General features: G+C 36.0%; 1 protein-coding gene across 1 annotated transcript in view; it reads left to right on the top strand.

The window, feature by feature from the left end:
• The window catches only part of LOC141339008 (von Willebrand factor D and EGF domain-containing protein), a 94,566-nt gene extending 76,392 nt beyond the window's left edge, over nt 1-18,174 (top strand). The window contains exons 20-32 of the mRNA XM_073844622.1: nt 328-525; nt 4,432-4,599; nt 5,808-6,638; nt 8,099-8,194; nt 8,293-8,388; nt 8,921-9,016; nt 9,136-9,231; nt 11,187-11,282; nt 11,790-11,885; nt 14,728-14,823; nt 15,137-15,232; nt 17,760-17,857; nt 17,933-18,174. Coding sequence (XP_073700723.1) covers nt 328-525; nt 4,432-4,599; nt 5,808-6,638; nt 8,099-8,194; nt 8,293-8,388; nt 8,921-9,016; nt 9,136-9,231; nt 11,187-11,282; nt 11,790-11,885; nt 14,728-14,823; nt 15,137-15,232; nt 17,760-17,857; nt 17,933-17,953 — 2,084 coding nt within the window. The 3' untranslated portion in view covers nt 17,954-18,174. The remainder of the gene's footprint in view (nt 1-327; nt 526-4,431; nt 4,600-5,807; nt 6,639-8,098; nt 8,195-8,292; nt 8,389-8,920; nt 9,017-9,135; nt 9,232-11,186; nt 11,283-11,789; nt 11,886-14,727; nt 14,824-15,136; nt 15,233-17,759; nt 17,858-17,932) is intronic.
• Nucleotides 18,175-21,399: the final 3,225 nt, after the last annotated feature.

The raw sequence follows: 21,399 nt of genomic DNA, 5'->3' as shown, positions 1-21,399 counted from the left end.
TACAGTATAATAAGCCAACGATATAATTGCCAGAGAAAGCACCAAAATATATTTTTTCCTGCCATCACGTATTTAGTCCATTTAGGTGTTGCATAGTATTAGCCATTTCCTTTCCGAACACAGTATTTGGATTCGGTCACATCATTTTCTTCAGAAGACTCCAAAGAGAAAGTTTAAGAAAGCACAGGTAGACAGTTTGCGAGATTTAGGAGGCCGGGCACATCTTACCCCACTCTCTCCTGTTCTTTATTCTGCACTTGAGGCATGAGTACCAAAAGCTGTTGAGTTGATTTTGAATCACTTCTCTCTCTCTCTCTTTTTCATCAGTGCCAGCAAGATTGGTCACATCTCGTCCCATCACCTCTCATGCTGTCACCTCATCCGCGCCTCCTGCGGTGCGGCCCATCAGCAAAATGCCCGGCCCCCTTTTTAAAACGACCTCCACTCACCTCCCGCCGGAGTCCAACGAAGCTCCAAGCAAGACCTCGGTCACCAAAGTCGCCACCAGCACGAGTCAGAGAACTGGCAAGTAGTTGTTTCCATTGTTCTGTCGCTACATGTCCACAGATGGCCAGGAAACAAAACCGTGAGGGTTTCGTTCGGAGCCAAATCGCCCACTGCTGGTGTCATGACATTGCAGAAAACGATTCTTTGTCTTTCCATGACGCAGCGTGATGTCCCTTCAATCCCCCTAGAGTCATTTCCTGCGCTGGGTTTTTTGTGTGTGTGATGTTCCCAGGAAATGACTTTCCTCCAGCTGCTAAGCACAAAGCAAGACAAGGCCTGCTGGCGTGCCTTTGTGCTCGCACCTCTTACCCTCTCTTCTTGGTATAATGCCTGAAATTAGCGGTTCTAATTAGCCATGCCGGGCATTCAGGCTCTCTATGAAACTCAACAGAGCAAGGTTAGGTAAAGGACATCTCTCACTCTCTATTTGGAAGAGTAATAGTCAAGAGACACACAGTCAGATCTGTTTGGTATTGCATGTATAATCCCATAGGAAAGTGAAATTACAAATCTCTCTAAAAGCTCTGTACTGCAATGAGATGCAAATGAGATTTTCGTTAGGTCTCCGATTTCTCATTTTAGAGGAGACACTCCAAAAATTAATTCTGGCTCCTGCTCTCAGGAGAAAACTAAAGACTAAGAAGCAGGAGATGAAAACAAAATCTCAATTTGACCCCATCAAATCTATTATCTTAGAGAAATAATTGAGATTAGTCTTCTCCAGAGTTTTAGAAAAGATTTGATGTCCCAAACTCTGCTCACATTTGTCAAGATGGCGGAGTCTTCAATCAATACAAACAATATGAACTTTTCAGCAAATTCTTGTTGACATCTTCAGCTCTAGAGGTGAAATTATTGTGGTCTTTTCCTTAGGACATGACAAATGTCTCAATTTGATCCCCTCACTGGTGTCTTGGAGAAACAACTGAGATATTAAAGACACTTCCTTCGGAAAAAAATGACCCGTGCCTTCTTGAAAGTTGGGGAAGAGATTTCAACAATAGCTACGTTTCCAAAATGCTTGCTTGAGGTGGCCTCCCTTAATTGCCTCCCAGAACTGTCTAACCAAAACAGCAGGCATTCACCTCCAAAAGCAACGACTGCATTTATTGTGTTTCATCTGCTTGCTCTGAGGCACAAGTAATTTATTATATATGAAAATTAATATATTCAGTGGTTTCTCCTACTTTTCTTAGTGATATAGTGTGCCAGATTTATAGGAAGTAACGATTTTGTTCTCTTTGACTCGTTGGATGAAAACGGAGCTTATTCGCAAATGTTTTATGCGACATTCCAATTTAGCGCATTAGTTAAATTCGCAACTTTGGATGGAAACCCAGCTATTGTCTAAAATTGCCCTCACCTTGGCCAAGACATACGTTTGCAATCATAAGTAAAAGAAACCAATATGAGCTTCAGGATGGCTCGCCAAATTCTTGTTGCCATCTTAAATTCTAGAGACATGTACAAGATTACTGAGATGTTTTTCCTCTGGAGGAAAAATTCTAAAGTCTCCATTTTATCCCAACCGGAGGAGAAACAACTGAGCTTCAAAGCGATCTCTTGAGGGGAAAAAGGCCAAAGTAATCTTACACGTCTTCTGTGCTTTGGAGGAGATCTCAACTATGTCTGAATGTCACCCATGTCTGCAATCGAAATCTCAAGATCACAATATGAACTTCAGAATTTCTCATCAAATTCTTTCAAAACAAAACAATTTTCTATGCAAAAATCGAAATTACATTGTTGATGTTAAATGCATGTTGACCTAAGAACGATTAGAAAAAAGATTATTTTCAATTGGAATGTTGTTCCTTTCCTCAGAACAGGCCTGTCAAAGACAAAGACACGAGAAATAGAGGACACAAGTCATGAGACCTATGTTTATGGCACTTTGTTGCAAATAGCTCAAGGGCCTAACAATATTTGCTGGGACTGGCACAACAGGCCCCTGGAGGACATAAGGATGGGGAATGTAAATTGGCTTTATGGCTCCGCTCCCTCTCCTCATCTTCCCTCTCGTCTCCCTTTCACTCCCTCAGGTTGTGTCCTCTGGGAATGAAATGGAAAGAAAGAAAGATGAGACATCAACCAGAGAGACTTGAGGGGGTTCCCAGGGAATATTTGTACTCTAACTAGCTTTGCAAAGACATCTTTGAAGGCTTTTTTTTTTTATTATTACCACATCATCATCTTTCAAAATTTGCCTTAACATTTTGCAAAATTTTCTTGTTCGACAATTGTTTTGGAAAAAAAAAAAAAAAAGACTAATTAGACTTTAGGATTATAAAATAATTTTCTTTATCTTCGCAAATATAAGCAGAGTTTGACAATGTCGAAATCTTAAAACTCTCGAGCAGACATATTGAGATTACTGAGAAGGAGGAAAATATGGAAAGCACAATATGTAGAAAATGTCTTAATTTGATCCCCACTGAAATCCCAGTTGCAGTCTAAGAGAAACAACTGAGACATTCAAGAGATCTATTTTGGGATTGTTCTTTTCAGTGGAAATTTGTTGATTGTCTCATAATTAAATGATTCAGCACAATGTATCTCTCAGTCTATGCAAAGAAGATTTTAATTTTACAAATTAAAAGGGTCACTGTAGATGGGGGACCCCTTGTAATTGTTTTGAATTGATGTCTGTTTTAAAGGTTATTACCTATGTAGAAACATCCATTAATAGGATCCCAAAAGAGACTCTTACATTTGCGCTACTGTGTGCTACAAACCCAAAGGTTAAATTAATTCCTGTCGTTCTCAGGTACCCTGGTCGTTCTTTTGTAAACACTAATTGAAAATGAAATTAGACAGTGTCCCCGACAGCCGTTTGTCTCCAGGCTGCACTCGAAGCAATTCAAACAATACGTCTCCTTGTATTTTGTCGAACCCTCATTTGCACTTAACTTTCTAGTCTCTGACATAATTAATGCAGGAAAGGAAACAAAAGGATTGAGATGGAGGAGTAGGGGGATTTGTAAAGTCCACAGAGATTTGCTATCCTATGAGTCATCTTTTCTGAAAGGTAGATAAGGCCAGAGTTTGAGGAACAGGGACAAATAGCCGCTCTGGAAAGCCGCTATCATCCTTGGGGAGCACCTCATCTCTTGCTAATATAGTCTTGCCGGCTTGCAAATTGCCTGCCATCACACTTATAGAGGAAGATGAGATGGCAAGCAGCGGGGATGCAAGCTGTCACCCACCTCGGCCGATAAATCCCGTCGTTGTCTAAGGGATTTGCGCTGACCTTGCGGAAATGGGACAAAAAGCCCTGGCAATAACCCTTGATATGTGTAATCACAGGGCCGATAAATCTATTTTTAATGGAAGACATCTGCTAACTCTTTCATCTTTCTCTGCTCCGCTGGCAGAGGGCAGGCTCCTTGTTTTATTTGACACGGCACGTGACGCTCGACAGAACAGGTGCATGCGTCTGGGTGATTGTGAGCAAGATGAGGGCGTACTTACTCAATAAAATATTGGATGTGACCCCATATACTGCTGCAAAAATAATTTTCCGCATGCTCCAAAAGTGCTCTTGTAACCTACATGTAGTGGAATAAAAAGGACACCGGTTTGTTTGGTGGTGTATAAAACAATGGGGTAATTTTTAGTCACAGGAAATGAGGTAAAAATTTCACGGTATTGCTTCACACCTTCTGACTTCAGCACATCTTCCCTAGTGTATGAGCGAGACCTCAATTTCCCTGCATAGCTAATCCTTCACCAGTCTGTTGCCGTCGGGTAACTTGTAGGCTGGGGAGGCCACGTGAGAGTGTGAAATTGTTGGTAGGAGTTGAAGGTGAAATCATGGGAGGACACAGACCCTAAATTCACATCAATCTCCTAATAAAATGCTAATAAGTGCTAACAGAACATTAAGTCTATATATCTAAAATGCAATATTTCTTTACGGTGCAGGTTTTCCCAAAGGACTAAACGTGACATCCAAGTGTGCAAGTAGGCCGTGTTTTCCAGGTGTTCAGTGCATTGACCTTCGGCCGCCCTACACTGGCTACGTCTGTGGACGATGTCCACCGAGGTACCATGGCAATGGACGCACCTGCACAAAACAATCAAAGCATAGTAGTAAGTACTTTTTGAAACACAAACCTAACTTTGAAAATTATTGCATCATCACAAAGACTTGTTTAAAAAGGAGTCTGTCGCTGTTTTCCTCTTAAATCTTTTCTTAATCCTCCTCGTTTCATCTCCCGAAAGCACAGAGCTCCAGTAATTATAGAAAAACATAACAAACAGGAAACAAGCCTGTCGTAATCCTCAGAACGCGACAGGTGCTTTGATACGGTTGATAAGTGAGACCTGGAAACGTCTAATGCTCAGTCATGCACAGGCTGCGGCTCGGTGGTTGCTGACCCACAATGTGTTTTTGGCTGACGAGTATAGGGAACGGAAAAAGACAGTAAGGAATTAGGAAAAGAATGTGTAAACTCATTTAGATAGGGGATGAAGAGAGTTAACAGAAAACTGGGTTTTAACAGAGTAGCAGGGTTTTTCCTGTTTCTGTATTTTGCTCTTTGATTCTTCTTTTATATTTTAAGAAAGCAAAACTACCAGACTGCATCTTATCCCTTCTTATCCCCGGAGTACAGTACGTTACATTTCACTCAATGGAAATGTTGTTAGACTTCTTAATCTGTTCCGTTGCTCGAAAAATCCCTTGAATACATTTTCCTAGGTTGCAGTATCGCAGCACGACGGTAAAAGCCTTCAGAGCGGGGTAATGACTTTTAATGCATTTTTCCCTGTGAATGGGCCACTGCTGGAATCATTCCTAATAGCGCCGTTATCAGGAGTGAATCCATGAGCAGCCACAGTGGGAACTAGAAAAGAAACAGCTTCATTTTGCAAGCTAATTCCCTTATTGTCGCCACATGCATCCCAGATTCTTACACACTCAGAAACAACTGTGTGTCTCTGTTGTTAGGAATGCGTCTTTGTTCCCTGCTTGTGGATGGGGGACAGAATAAATCTCATTGTGCGGCCACAGCGACAATTCATTGTTTATGAGTAAATATACCAGCACCACCATGAGGCTTTAAGCTAGTACTGAGTGCCATTTCGGAAAATCTTCAAAGGTCTGTTTAAGATATCCAGAGAATGTTGGTGAATCATAACTGTAGAATATGCTATCAATTCCTTCTTTTCATTTTGGTGTCCTCCTCCTTTTTTTTTTTTTTTTTTGCTTGGTAATGAGTTGTACCATGTACCAACTTTTTAAAGTTGGATTAAAATTTGCTGTTCTTCTTGAATAAAAAGCCTTTCCTCTCGTCTAGCACCCCGCTACACACCACAACTGACCCAAGCCAAGAACAACCTACCCCATGTCTCCCACAGCTTTCCCCATCTGCACCTCCCCGTCCTTCCATTCAGGCAAGCTCAGAGACATCTATCCTCACCAGCGAGGGCCCCACAGCATCAGGCCACCACTCGCATCCCCCTCCCGCCAACCTTTCCACCTGTCACAGGGAAAGGGGAGCTGGTGCTGACGGCAGGACACACACCTGCCTCAACCAGCAGCAGGAATCAACTCCTTTCTCACTCTCACAATCAACTGAACATTCTTCCGAGTCTAGAGGAGCGAGATGCTTCATTTAAAGTCTCGACAGGTGGATTTGCAGGCATCACGTCTGGAAAAGTCACTTTACCTCAAACTTCAAGGCATGTCGAGCCACTGAGGAAGTCTCCACAGCAATCCAGTCTGGTCACAATTACCCGACCTCGACCTCGCCCTTGGACACCTTCGGATGACCAGAAACCCTTAACGGCTGCCCTAACCTCCCTATCCTTCTCCTTGTCGGAGTCTGAGTTCTCCGCAGATGGAGGCCTTGGAGCCGGAATCCAAGACTCCTATGAGACGCAACCACTCCCCCAGGAGAGCTTCACCTACCTTGGTGAACGAAGCCAAACTCCAGACAACCAACCAACTCTTCAAAACAATAGACACCAAAGCAAGAGCAAAAATGTGGTTCTCTTAGAGGTGAGAAGTTTCACCTGTGCAGATGCCCCTTGCTTCCCAGGAGTCCACTGTGAGCTTGCAGAGGACGGGCAACCCAGATGTGGACGGTGTCCTTTGGGGTACACTGGAGATGGGCATATGTGCAGAGGTAATTTTAGATGTATTGATGACTATTCTTTAATATCCATTGATGAGTTAGTCATGTGAGTTTAACATTAGAGATTTATCCATGACATAAATGTTTGGGCAAAAATTACTTGCAGGCGTGTCCAAACCCGGTCTGGGAAAGCTGGTGTCCTGCAGAGTTTATCTCCAACTTGCCTCAACACACCTGCCTGGAAGTTTCAAGTATGCCTAGTAAGACCTTGAATAGCTGGTTCAGGTGTGTTTAGGTTAGAGCTCAACTCTGCAAGACACCAGCCCCCCAGGACCAAGTCTGGACACCCCTGCTTTAGGGGTACAACTTCTTGTCGCTGGAGCAGGATCTTACTTCTTTTTACCTTTTAATGTGCATTAGTAACTTAGAGTAGTTGTCCCTTTACAACTGCCCCAGTGACAAGCGGTTGTACCCCTAAAGGTACAATTTTTGCACACTTTTTTTCTGAGAGTGTAGACAAGTATGGTCTACCGACATTTAAAGTAACCAACCTCATTGCAATTCAGGGATGGTTTACCTGATATGGTTGAGAGCATAATAATAGATGCCAATAACCTGGCAAATGTTACAGAATTCAGCAATTAGTTGTTCCTTAAAAGTGCTAGTTTTATCAAACTGGTACATCCCAGGCGAAATGGTGAACCCTGACTGCCAGAAATGGTGCAAAGCCGGCCAGTCCGATTTGAACTACCAATATTTTTTTATAGCAATTGCCAAATTTATGTGCGGTAGGTCAGTGAACAAACAATGGGCATGCCTTCTGAGGTCTAGACTGCAGACAAGTATGCAGCAAGTGGAGTTTAAGACTGACAACTGACAGTAACTGGTGTAAACAATAAGCTCATTCCCCGAGCATGCTCTAGGCGTAAGGAATAAATACATTCCTTGAGCTCCATCCTGTGGGTTCGTGAACCTGAGAAAATTAGGAGCAGTGGGTGGAAGAATCACTAGAAACATGTTTGCTATTGTAATCCCATGATATTGCATTACTGTGTTGAAATTCACTCAGGACAAAGATTACTTATGCATTCATGGATTATTTTTTTCAAGGTATGAATATAGTGTTAACATGCACAAAACAGTCACAGGTGTCTCTATAAAGCATCCAGCTTACCATTAAACAGGAAGTTTATGTGGGGAACGTTACCCAACTATTCAAATCAGCCCTGTATTTCTCAAAATGCTTGAAGGAAGAACTTAGGGTGAATCTTAAAAAGGAAGCATGGTAATGATCTAAAATATAACACCGGCGTCACCTTCACTTTTAAAACAACTTGCTTTAATTTAAAGTGAAAGGTATACATTTTAAATAGATATAGTATATGCAAAATCTGTATACGTTTTCGCTTCCTGTGCTTCAGGCCTCAGATGGAGGCAAATGTGTGTTTGCCTTTTGACGGAGTGAATCTGACCATGTGTTATTTGTGTTTGCATGCCATTTGTGCCTTCAGCCGTGTGCAGACATGCCTGCGGTAAAAACATGGAGTGTGCGGCCCCCAACACATGTCGATGCAAGAAAGGTTACAGTGGCCCCAATTGCGAAACAGGTCACAAACAAACACACACCAGTGTTTATAATCACATGCACAAGCATTCATTATGAAATAACGCCATTGTTGATTAACGTAATTTGGGATTCTCACAGCTATCTGTAGTCCAGCCTGCCTGAATGGAGGGAAATGTGTGGCACCAGATGTATGCGATTGCATGTCAGGCTTCCATGGAGAGGCCTGTGAAAGCGGTAAGAGTGCTGAAATTTAATTTCCATTCGGCACTATTGTAAATAAAGTGCATTTTTCTACTTTTTGGCAGTTTGTAGGCGCTTTTGAGTTAATGGCACTATGAAATGGCTTGACAAAAGCTGTTTTTCTTTTTTTTTTTTTTTTTATGGTCAATGGCCCTTTTGTTTGTCACAGCCTTTTGTTAATGAACCTTTTTTTTTTCTAAATGGTCAATAGCCTTTTGTTTTCATCACAGCCTTTTGTTTATGAACCACGATTTGCTACCCTTGTAACAAATTGGAGTAAAAATAAAATGACTGTCCATTTTATATCTGTAGGTTAATTTTGTGAACTTGTGTCAAATAGCATACAGATAGCCTCAAGTATTATGTTTTTGGCTCCATTTCGCAAACCTGTGTCATTTTGTACTTTGCATAAAGGAGCAAGAACCAAATAATCTGCACAGGCTTGATGAGTTTTGCATTAGTGGGTTGTTTTGTGTGATATATGACTCTATTTTGTGCGCATTTGGTCGTATGAATGTTCCTGTAGCTCTCTGCAGTTTGCCTTGCCTGCACGGAGGCACCTGCGTGGGTCGAGACACCTGCTCATGTCCCTATGGCTTCGTCGGGCCCAGATGTGAAACCAGTGAGTCCTGATAAATCATGTCTGCTTGGATTTCATGCGCGTTTGGGTGTTAAACACAATCTCTTGCACCCCTAGTGATCACTGATGGTATTGCATGTGTTTTGGTTTCATTTACACAGTGGTGTGCAACCGTCACTGTCAAAACGGCGGGAAGTGTGCATCACCGGATGAGTGTGAATGTCTGGCGGGGTGGATGGGACCATCGTGCGAGACAGGTGAGAGTGTGTGTGGTTGGCTCCCAGTGGGACCAATCTCTTCTCACTAAATCCATCATACGTGTGTGCGCGTGTGTGTGCTGCTTCCTGGTGGCATTTAGCTGATGTAGAACCTCGATCTGTTCATTTTTCATTCTGGCTCAGAGACAACACCAGCTATTATTTCAGCCTGATGATAACTTCCTCTCGTCCACCTGTGAGGATCAATTACTATCAATTGAGCTGAGAGCCTCAGAGTAACAAATGTAGTTTTTATTCACATAAATAATATGTTACAAAAACCAATATACGTCAACTCTGACAAACAAAGCAATAAGGTGATGCAATAAGACGTTGCCATAGATAAGGGGTGTTTTTTGGAAATAGACAGCGAATTAGGTGTTTTTTATATTGTCAGTCTTCATTTTAATTTTAAGTTTTACTCATTTTGATATTAGCTTTTTTAATTCTATGTAGATTTGATTTATTTCTATTTATTTTTTTATTTTAGTACTCAGACTTATTTCAGTTAGTTGCTAATGCAATTCCCTTTTGAGGGAACTCGAACAGGATGCAGTGTCTCGTTCCCTTCTAAGGGAGCCATGTTACATTCGTAACCTGAGACATTTCCTTTTGAGGGAACGAGACTGCGTTCCTTTCCAGCTTGCTCAAAAGGGAACATCTCAGTGTCTCATTCACCTCCTCAGGGAACCATGGTTACATGCGTAGCCCGAGATGTTTCCTTTCGAGGGAACACAAACTGCATCCTTTTGTGACCCCTAAAAGACACGGTGTTCCATTTCCTTCTCAGGGAATCAAGGTTACGTGCGTAACCTAAGATGTTCCCTTTTCGGGGGTTTTTGAATGGCGCCCTCTAGCGGTCGCAAGAGGATGCAGTGTCTCATTCTCTTCTCAGGGAACCATGGATCCCTTTAAAGGGAACTTGAACGATGTCCTCTAGCAGTCACCAGAGAACGCAGTGTCTTGTTCCCTTCTTAGGAAACCATGGTTACATGCGTACCCTGAGACATTTCATTTCGAGGAAACATGCACTATGTCCTCTAGCGGTCGCATGAGCATGCAGTGTCTTGTTCCCTTCTCAGGGAACCATGGTTACTTGCGAAACCTAAAAATATTTCTTTTCGAGGGAACTCGAACTGTATCCTCTAATGGTTGCAAGAGGACGCAGTGTCTCGTTCTTTTCTCGGGGAGCCATGGTTACATGTGTACCCTTAAAACGTTCCCTTTCAAGAGATTTCGAACTGCGTCCTCTAGCGGTCACAGGAGAAGGCAGTATCTTGTTCCCTTCTCAGGGAGCCATGGTTACGTTCATAATCTGAGACATTCCCTTTTGAGGGAACGAGACTCTGCGTCCCTTTTGAGTTCCCTCTCAGGAGGATGCAGTATCTTGTTTCCTTCTCAGGGAGCCATGGTTACATGCCTACTATTAAAACGTTCCCTTTCTTTTGTGACCGCAAGAGGATGCCTTCAGAGGGAACTCAAACAACATCTCCCTTTCGAGTTCCCTTGATAGGAAACGTCTCAGTGTCTAGTTCACCTCCTCAGGGAATCATGGTTACATGCGGAACCTGTGACATTTTCTTTTTTTCTTTTTAAAAGGTTTTCGTTTGTTATTTCTATTTGAGTTTGTCAATCTCACTAAACAACAACAACAAAAAAAGATATTAATTACATACTACTTCTAGCCCAGAACTTGCTGTTGTATAAACTTCATTGTGGCACATCATGTACAAATTCAATTTATAAATTTTAAAAGTTTTTTTAAAAGAGCTTGACAGCAAACAATGTCTTTGACAATCATTAGTAGGCCAGTTTTGCTCTCTCTGAAGCAGCGAATCATAAAGATGGCCTGAGCTATGATTTTGACCTTGCAAACACTCAACAGTGAGATCTGAGCTCAAAACAACCACAGAGGTTTTATTCTTGTTTTATTTAATAAATGTATCTGTCTCCAGCTCTGTGTGACCCCGTGTGTCTCAACGGTGGAACCTGCATTCGGCCGAACTCATGCACCTGCCAGCCTGGTTTCTACGGGGCTCAGTGTCAAAACGGTAACAGCATTTCTTTGTGAATCCACTTTTCTGATGCATCGCCTTGTTTTTTGAGAGCTTACAGAGGCCGGATATCAATTTCTTAAGAGTGTGGGGTGAAGCATGACTACTGCACTTTAAAACGATAAAATGGGCCATCCCTAAAAACCATTTGGATTCTATTGAAGTCTGGCGCACATGTCGTAGCCCCAGATTCAGGATGTTTGATGGGTATATATCGATTCCTCTGCAGCAGCTTCATGTGGTGACGAACGATTCGTGTAATGGCTCGAAACAGCCGCTTGGTAAAGATGTTTTTGATGATGGGGAATGGCTCTAATGTCTGGGTTGCTTCAGGTTTTGTGAAATGTAGGAGCTTTTAGAGTGTGTTTTCCCAGTCATGTCAGACTTGCTGTCAGTTATTTCACCTTAAGGTTGTTTGATGTGTCCGTCTTCAGTTCAAAGAACATAGGTTTGAATTTCATTCATCAAATGCTGGACGTTTTACGTACTTATTCTTTCTTTCAGCCGTGTGCAGTCCTCCCTGCAAGAATGGTGGTCACTGTATACGAAACAATATCTGCTCATGTGCGGAGGGATATTCTGGGCCACGCTGTGAGAAAAGTAAGTTGTGTCTTTCTGACATGTTTCTAGAGGATTGATCTTGATAGAAACTGGATTCAGTAAAGCTCCAATCATAAAGTTATAGTTTTGAACCTCTATGCCCCATTTGAAACACATGCCATGATGGTATTTAAGTCACAGCATATGGAAGGAAAGCATAGAGTTGTTTTGTTGATAGAAATGAAAATGGCGCTCTGGGAGCCAAGATTAGACTTTAGTTGAGGAGTTACATATGGCCTGTCTTATCGAGGAGGAAGAAAGATGAATCCGAGCAATGATGGTGGGTTATTTAGTTGTGAGACATATGAGACATATGGGATCAGGACTGGATTAATTAATTTGGATGGCAAGTCTTGTTAAATGAATATTCAGATTAAAATAACATCTAAGAACCGTTGGTGATATCCTTATGTTGAGGTCAAGTGTAAAATGTTTTAATTAATTAATTTTCTAAACATACTTCACAACACATTTAGCAAACAGTAATTCATTTTTGCGTTTAAAATGCAGTTGGGATAAAGAAGATGCATAATAATCATGTAATATCATATTCAATTATAAAAAAAAATAACATTCTAACTTATAACATAACTTCAATTTATGAACAAAAAGTCATATTTACAGTATAATTTAAGAAAAGCCTTAAACTAAATTATTATTAATACAGTCAATAAAATGCAAGTATTAATAACAATAATAATGTAGTTTATGATATTGAATAATGACAAAGAAACATTTCAAATTTAAAAAGAAATCATAACATAATTTGTCGATAATTAAACACTAAATTAAGTAGTTATACTAATAGCAAATATTGGAAATTAAATAATTAGGAAAAGAAAATTAAACTAAAATCATTTTAAATATAAAATAACTAAATACTTTATTAATAAACCATTGATTTAAAAACTTTATTAATAATAATATAATAATAATAATAATAATAATAATAATAATAATAGGAAAAATGTCATATTTGTTATTAAATAAAAAGTATGAATAATGAAAGAAAAAAATAGATAAATGTGATAACTTAAAACATGTGAACAATGAACAAACATCTGGTAAAAAAGTACTATTTATAATAATAATAATAATGTAAAATTTATTGTGAAAACATTTAATTTATTCATTAAAATGCAAGTATTAATAATATCATTAATGTAATTTAGGATATAAAAAAATTATAAATAATTAAAATTTAAAAATACATCATAACATGAATAATTTATCAATAATTAAACATGTATTAAATTAAGTAGTTATACTTATACTTATAATACATATTTGACATTGATAAAAAAATAACTGAATAATTTATTAATAAAACACTGATTTAAAAACAGTATTAATAATATTATGATAATAGGAACAATGTCATATTTGATATTACATAAAATAAAGTATGAACAATAAAAGCAAAAAAAAAGATAATGTATAACTTAAAACATTGATGAAGTACTATTTCTAATAATAATAATAATAATAATAATGTAAACTTTGAATATAACATTCAATAAAATGCAAGTATTAATGATAATATCAATATTGTAATTTATGATATTAAATGTTTGACGTTAAAAAATAACTGAATTTATTTATTAATAAGAAGAATGTCATATTTGATATTAAATAATAAAAAACCCAAGTAGCAAGTATGAATAATTAGTGTAAATAATTTGCTAATAAACTACTGAATTAAGGTATTAATAATAATAATAATAATAATGAATAAATAAATCTTTAAAATGTATGAACAATAATACATTGATAAAGTACTATTTCTAATAATAATAATAATGATGTAACATTTATGAATAAAACATTCAAAATGCAAGTATTAATATCACTAATGTAATTTATAATATTAAATGTTTGACATGAAATAAAAAAAAAAATTAAACATAAAAATTAAATACAAAAAGAACGGAATTATTTATTAATAAACCATTGATTTAAAAACTGTGTATTAACAAGAATGATGTCGTGTTTGATATTAAATAATAAAAAACAAGTCGCAAATATGAATAATTACTGTAAATAATTTGCTATTAAACTAAGAATTAAGAATTAAGGTATTATTATTATTATTAATAATAATAATAATAATAATAATAATAATAATAATAATAATAATAATTAAATCTTTAAAAGGAATCACCTGAAAAAGTCCATAAATTAGTCCATAAGTATTTTTAGTTTATTATTATCATCAATAATAATAATAATAATAATGGTATGTTTTTATTATTATTATTCAATGACAAAAGTCCATAACAGTCTATAGCAATTTTTATTTTTTTATTATCATCATCATCATCATCATCATCATTAATAATAATAATAATAATAATAATAATAAATCTTAAAAAAAACAATGAAAATGTCCATAATTTTATTATTTTTATTTAATAATATTTATAATATGATCAGGTTTTTTTATATTTGTTATTGTTATTATTGATAATAAAAATAAGAAGTTGTTCTTATTTTTATTACCAATAACAATAGTAATAATAATAATAATAATAATAATAATGGTATTAAATCTTCAAATAAATTAAATGGAAAAAACCCATAACTCGGTCCATAACTATTTTTATTTTATTATTATTATTATTATTATTATTATTATTATTATTATTATTATTATTATTATTATTATTTAATTAAATAATCTTTCTAATATGATCAGTTTTAGTACCGTTGTCAGAATTGTAATCAGTATTTCAGACACATTTTGACCAATCCAACTCTAAAATTCACATTTTGTTATTTAGTTTTTTTTTTTACCCTATTGGTCCGGGTAAATCCAAAGCTTTACCTTTGCATTTCTCCGCAGGTGTGTGTGAGCCAGTGTGTATGAACGGAGGACGATGTGTCGGACCAGATGTGTGTGACTGCGCGTCAGGCTGGAGAGGAAAGAGATGTGATAAACGTGAGTACCAAACCTCATCCCGACAAAAACCTTCAAGTGACCTCCTTACCTCATGTTAGAAAATCTGCAAAAGTGGAAAAATTCCAGTTTTCCCAATCCAAGACCCATCACTCACAGTGATGCATTTGCTTTCTGACCTCAAAGAACCAGAGAAGAGTCTGTAATCATAAATCTCACAGATTTTATGTAACATTTAACAGAAACTATAACAATTCTACTTATATAAAATGTACACTTTTGATCATGTGTTCCACTGGTTTGAGCCTTGTTTGTTTGTTTGATGTCATTTCTCTCTCTATTTCTGTTCCTCCAGCTGTGTGTCTGCAGAAGTGTTTAAATGGAGGTGAATGTGTGGGGCCGAACACCTGCCACTGCCATCCCGGCTGGAAGGGAACTCTCTGCCAAATCCGTAAGTGATTCCCATCCGAGCAACAGAAATGCAATCCTTTGACTGCGGTGAGCCTCCGAAGACACGCACTTCACTCGCTCTCATTCTAAGTAAAAGAATCTAAATTGCATCTCCTGTGTTCCTCCGCTCTGCGCTTGTTGGCGATATGTTTTGGTGATAAACAGCACAGGTCGTCCGTGTTTGGCAGGGAAGCAGGAATTCACGTTTACTGCTGGAAGTAAAGCAAGACAGCGGATGTTCTCGTGAGGGGAGCGGATCGGGATCAGTATGAAATGGTTTTTCCTTGAGCTTGACCTGCGTAGGAATAGTTCATTCGACATGAAACTTTAGACGTTATGGAGACATATTTGAATAAGATTTGAAAGCTATGATGGATTTCTTTTTTTAATAATAGAGCTATAATATGGGGGATGGGTCATATGGACCAATTTATGATTTTTTTTTATCTATTAACTATTTTATAACCATTTTTCCTCAGTCAAACAGTTTTTTTTTTTTTTTTTCACTTTTATGAAATAAAAACTATATATATTACAAAAACAGGTGTTTTCTATTGAGAAAAATGCACTGAATCATCATTATTACTAATTATTATAAAATAAGTAAATTACATCTTATAAAAACAAATGTTTTCTATTTAGAAAATATGCACAGATTAATTATTTATACTATATTATTAATTATTATTATAAATAATAAATATAAATTACATATTACAAAAACAAATGTTTTCTGATTAGAAAAATATGCACTGATTAACTATTTACAATTTATTTTACTCATTATTATAAATAAATTAATTAATTAAATGGATTACAAAAAATGTTTTCTATATATAAAAATATGCACTGATTATTATATATTATTACTCATTATTATAAATAATAAATAAATAAATTAAATAGATTACAAATACAATGTTTTCTATTTCATAAAATATGCACCGATTCATTTTTTTACAATATATTATTACTAATTATTATTAAAAATAAATGAATTACATATTAGAAAAACAAATGTTTTCTATTTAGAAAATAAGCACTGATTAATTTACAATATATTATTACTAAATATTATAAATAATAAATAACATATTACAAAAACAGATGTTTTCTATTTAGAAAAAGAACTGATTTACAATATATTATTACTAAATATTATAAATAATAAATAAATTACATATTACATAAGCAAATATTTTCTATTTAGAAAAAACACTGAATAATTATTAACAATTAATTACTTATTATTATTATAAAAAATATGATAAATACTGTAAATTGCATATTACAAAAACAAATGTTTTCTACTTAGAAAATAAGAACTGATGAATTATTTACAATATATTATAACTAATTATTATAAAATTAAATAAGTTACATATTATGAAAACATTTGTTTTCTATTTAGAAAATAGGCACTGATTAATTATTTACAATATAGTATTACTAATTATTTTAAAATAATATATAATCAAATGACAATACAAAACAAATGTTTTCTATTTAGAAAATAAGCACTGATTAATTATTTACAAAATTATTAATAAATATTATAAATGATAAATAAATTGCATATTTACAAAAACAGATGTCTTCCATTTATAAAATATGCCCTGATTAATTATTTACAATATATTATTGCTATTATGAATAAATATATATTACAAACAAATCGTTTCTCTTTAGAAAATAAGCACATATTAATTATTTACAATATCATTACTAACTATCATGAATAATTAATTAGTTACATATTACAAAAATGCTTTCTATTTAGAAAAAAATATGCACAGATTAAATATTTACAATATTATTAGTAATTATTATAAAATAAATAAATTACTTTTTTCTATTTAGAAAAAACACTGATTAGTTTTAGTTTTTACAATATACTATTACTAATTATTATGAAAAAATTACATATACTGAATAATTATTAACAATTAATTACTTATTATTATTATAAAAAATATGATAAATACTGTAAATTGCATATTACAAAAACAAATGTTTTCTACTTAGAAAATAAGAACTGATGAATTATTTACAATATATTATAACTAATTATTATAAAATTAAATAAGTTACATATTATGAAAACATTTGTTTTCTATTTAGAAAAACATGCACTGATTAATTTACAATATATTATTACTAATTATTATAAATATTATTTATTGCATATTACAAAAACAAATGCATTCTGTTGAGAAAATAAGCACTGATTAATTATTTACAATATATTATTACTAATTATTATAAATGTTATTTATATAAGTTTTTTTGTGTGTGTGTGTGTGTGTGTGTGTGTGTGTGTGTATTGATGAATTATTTACAATTGGACCAGAAACATTTAGAATCAATATTAAATATTTTTTCCAGCATTTTTTTTTTTTCATTTCTGCCATTACATTAGCATATCCCATCATGTTATATGTGTACTACATATAAATCTCTATCTAAAATATATCTGTCCTCCAAAATATAATCTGACAAATTATTAATAATGCAATGATTTCTTACAGCAATCTGTGAACAGAGGTGTTTGTACGGAAGCCGATGTGTCCGACCCAATGTGTGCGCTTGCAGAAGTGGCTACATGGGAACTCTTTGCTCTAAAAAGGTAAAACAAATGAATGCATATTAAAAAAAATCCTAAATTATATAAAATAAATAATATTGACCATTTCTTTTACAGCTTCCTGTCCAGAGAGGATGAGGAAATGACACATGAGGTGTCATTGCTGCACTGAGGACACTGGGCCCATATTTTACTACTTATTAACCTGACAGGGTTACACTGTTTCAATTTGTAAATACCATATCTGAAGATATTTATGTATAAGGTATAATATAATTTTTCCACGCTTTTCAAACACTACTATATTTGTGAAAACGATTCGAAACCAAATAAATGAGTGTATTTTACGAAACACCTGACTTCATTCTAACGCTCATATTTTCTTTTAGTGACGGACAGTAGTGGCAAACAGATCTCACAGTTTACCTCTAAATGACCTTGGCCAGTTTTATTTTTGTAACACATTGCAGTTTAAAGTGAAGTTTGACAGAAACACGATCTCTCTTGTTATTCAAGCCAAGGCGCAGACAATTTAGCATCCTTTGCCATCCTTCCTCCAACTACGTGGCCTGAAACTCGGCTGCACTCTATTTCTCAGAGGACGTCCCCTTTAATGTGACTGGAATGTTAAAAAAAAACACGTAAACATGCTGTTTGTGTCACGCCTGGCAGAGCGTGCAGTGGCTGCAGTTTTACCGCAGATCGCTTGGCAAATATAAACAGACATCTCGGTGACAACACAAACAAGCATCTGAACTAATTAACGGCCATTGATGGCGGCCATTAATGAGTCCGCCGCAGATACTTCCTCTCATGCATAGCTAATAATCCAGCTGTTCCGATACGATTACCTGAGGTGCGCAAAAATAAAGAGAAAAGGACGGTAAACAACAAACAGCTCGCTGTTGTTTAACGCAGAGGACAATAAACTCTTCAACGCTGGTTTGAAAGGGTTAGGAGGAGGCTGATTAGTGTTTGATTTATCGATTATGAATAATTATGAAATTCACACACGCTACCGTTCAAAAGTTTAGGCTTTTTATTTAGCAAGGACGCATTCAATTGTTCAAAAGTGAGAGAATTTAGCATATTAGACTGATTCCTGAAGGATCATTTGACACTGACTGGAGTGCTGATGCTGAAAATTCAGCTTTGCATCACAGGAAAAAATTACATTTTGAAATTGTAATAATATTTAATAATTGTACCATTTTTAATCAAATAAATCTCAAAACTTCTAAACATGCACAATTACTTTAACGGCACTTTTGGGTCCTTTTTCCCCTCACAGCGACACGGAACAGAAACAATGCCAAAGAACTGAACGAAACTTGCATATTTTGCTGATTATTGCTGCTGAAAATGGTCAATTATTGTCGTGTTTTGGGATGTACTAATCAGTCAAACTGGCAAAAAGCATTTCAAGTACTATAGACTGCCAAAAGTTATAACAAATCAAGAAGAAGGGTTCAAATACTGTCTGAGGAACAAAAGGTGTTTGTGGTTGGCCGAACTGAACCTGGACTTCCAGGGCAAGAATCTTGACAACATTTGTGTTCTTTATTTTGGTTGCACAGAACATGAACAAAATGCCACTGAACCGAACAAAACTTGCATATTTTGCTGATTATTGCTGCCAAAAATGGTCAATTATTGTCATGTTTTGGGCTGTACTAATCAGTCAAACTGGCAAAAAGCATTTGGAGTACTATAGACTGCCACAAGTTATAACAAATCAAGGAAACAAAATGTGTTGAACCAGGATTTCCAGGGCAAGAATCTTGACAACATGTGTTTGTTCAGATCATTTTCAATCAGGTAGGTGAAATATTTGGCTAACATCATAATTAATACTGCTCGTACATATCTTTACCACCTATTAACTTTAGTTTTTCAACATATTGCGCCCTTTCCTGCTTACTAAGTCCTCTATATTATTTAGCAGCTTTCAAGCGTTTTTCCATGGTTTAGCCATCATAAATTAGTGGAACAACGTATTTAGTAGTAGTAATACATTAACCGTGCGATCCATGTTGTTATTTACATCTGAATATCGCCAATATGGCAGCACATCTGGGTAACTGACCAAATTGTGACACTAGTCCACACCTCTATAGACCTTAGTCAATCTAGCATTATATTTCATTTCTGAGAGGAAAAATAACGAGGCTGTGAAAGATAGAAATACAGTGTGTTCAGTGGACTGTTGTTTAACATCCTACCGATTTTGGGACACTGATGAAACATCTTTTTGAAATCACTTTTAGTAGATAAAAACTACGCACGGTTTCGAAAGTTATAGTTTTGAAAGATATACCTTTATGCTGGAAGTCCCTCGCTTCATTATAATCGTATATGGCATCTAACGCGATTTTGCAACATTAAAGTAAGCTATGAACTTGTGAAAGTTGATGCAACTAACTAGACATCTGCCCAACAAATGTGTTTGTGTTATAATCATACCTTAAAATAATTGGACACCAAATACCAATTTGCATCAAACTCTAACGAACTAACTAGAAGCGAATTACACCAGAAGCGTCCCACAAAATGGCCGCGCCTGCTCTTACATTTAAAATAAGGCGGATTATAAGGAATAAATGTTTAAAGATTTGTCGTTTTCAGGTGAACTTTTCTCTTTAGATCTGCCTGTCATCGCGCAGAGCTTTCAACTTTTAACCGAAAGTCATATGGGATTTTCAGATAACTCTTAATTAAAGACATAAAGAATTCCTGCACGGTATGATAATTCGCCAAATTCACAACTTTAAGCACCTTACCGACTTGTGCGTCCGTGTGTGTGACTGAAGGTGTGTGTGTGTTTCCACGGAGAGGCGTAGTTCCCTGTCTCGTACCTCCCGTTAAAACGGCATGACAAAGAATTTCATCATCTCACTGTCAGGCTTGTAGATTACCGCCACAGGTGGTGTGAACTTCGACAGTCTGGGAATAGGAACACGAGGATTATGGGGGGGAAACGGAAACCTGATTTTAATCGACTCCATCAAGGCCAGTCAATTACTGACAAATGGTTCCACCAGACGCGTCCACAGAGGGAGATAGTAAAGTGTTCCCGCGTTAAATATTCATTTGAGCCGGTGCCAGAGAAATATGCACAGAGTCTGTTGTTTTTGCTTAGATCTTAGTGGTTTTAAAGATAAACTGTGGGACAAAACAGTCTCTCGCGAATGCGATATGTCTTTCAATCAGTTCTTTTTGTCTCACAGCCAACATAACAATACAACTCTGATGATATTCATATATTCATGTATTGTTATGTTGGTAGATTGCGTTCGTTTCACAGGATAAACGGTCTGAGTGTGTTAATATCTCAAACCATGAGATGTTAGTCATATTTCACCCCAAAATAAAAATAATAATAAAAAAGTATGTCTTTTTATTAATTAGCCTATACTCGTACAAGTTTTGGACTGATCTGTCTCATGAATGGTCCTAAAAACAGCCCCCTTTCTTCTTGTAAACCTTCTTGTAAAACCGTTTGCTTTAAAAATGTTCTTTCCATTTAATATCAGATTGCTGAAACTCTGTCCTTAAGATCTTGGAATTGTCTAATTATATTCTGA

This window comes from Garra rufa, chromosome 7 (genome assembly GCF_049309525.1).
Source record: "Garra rufa chromosome 7, GarRuf1.0, whole genome shotgun sequence".
Lineage (NCBI taxonomy): Eukaryota > Metazoa > Chordata > Actinopteri > Cypriniformes > Cyprinidae > Garra > Garra rufa.
This window is presented reverse-complemented; position numbering and strand designations above follow the sequence as displayed.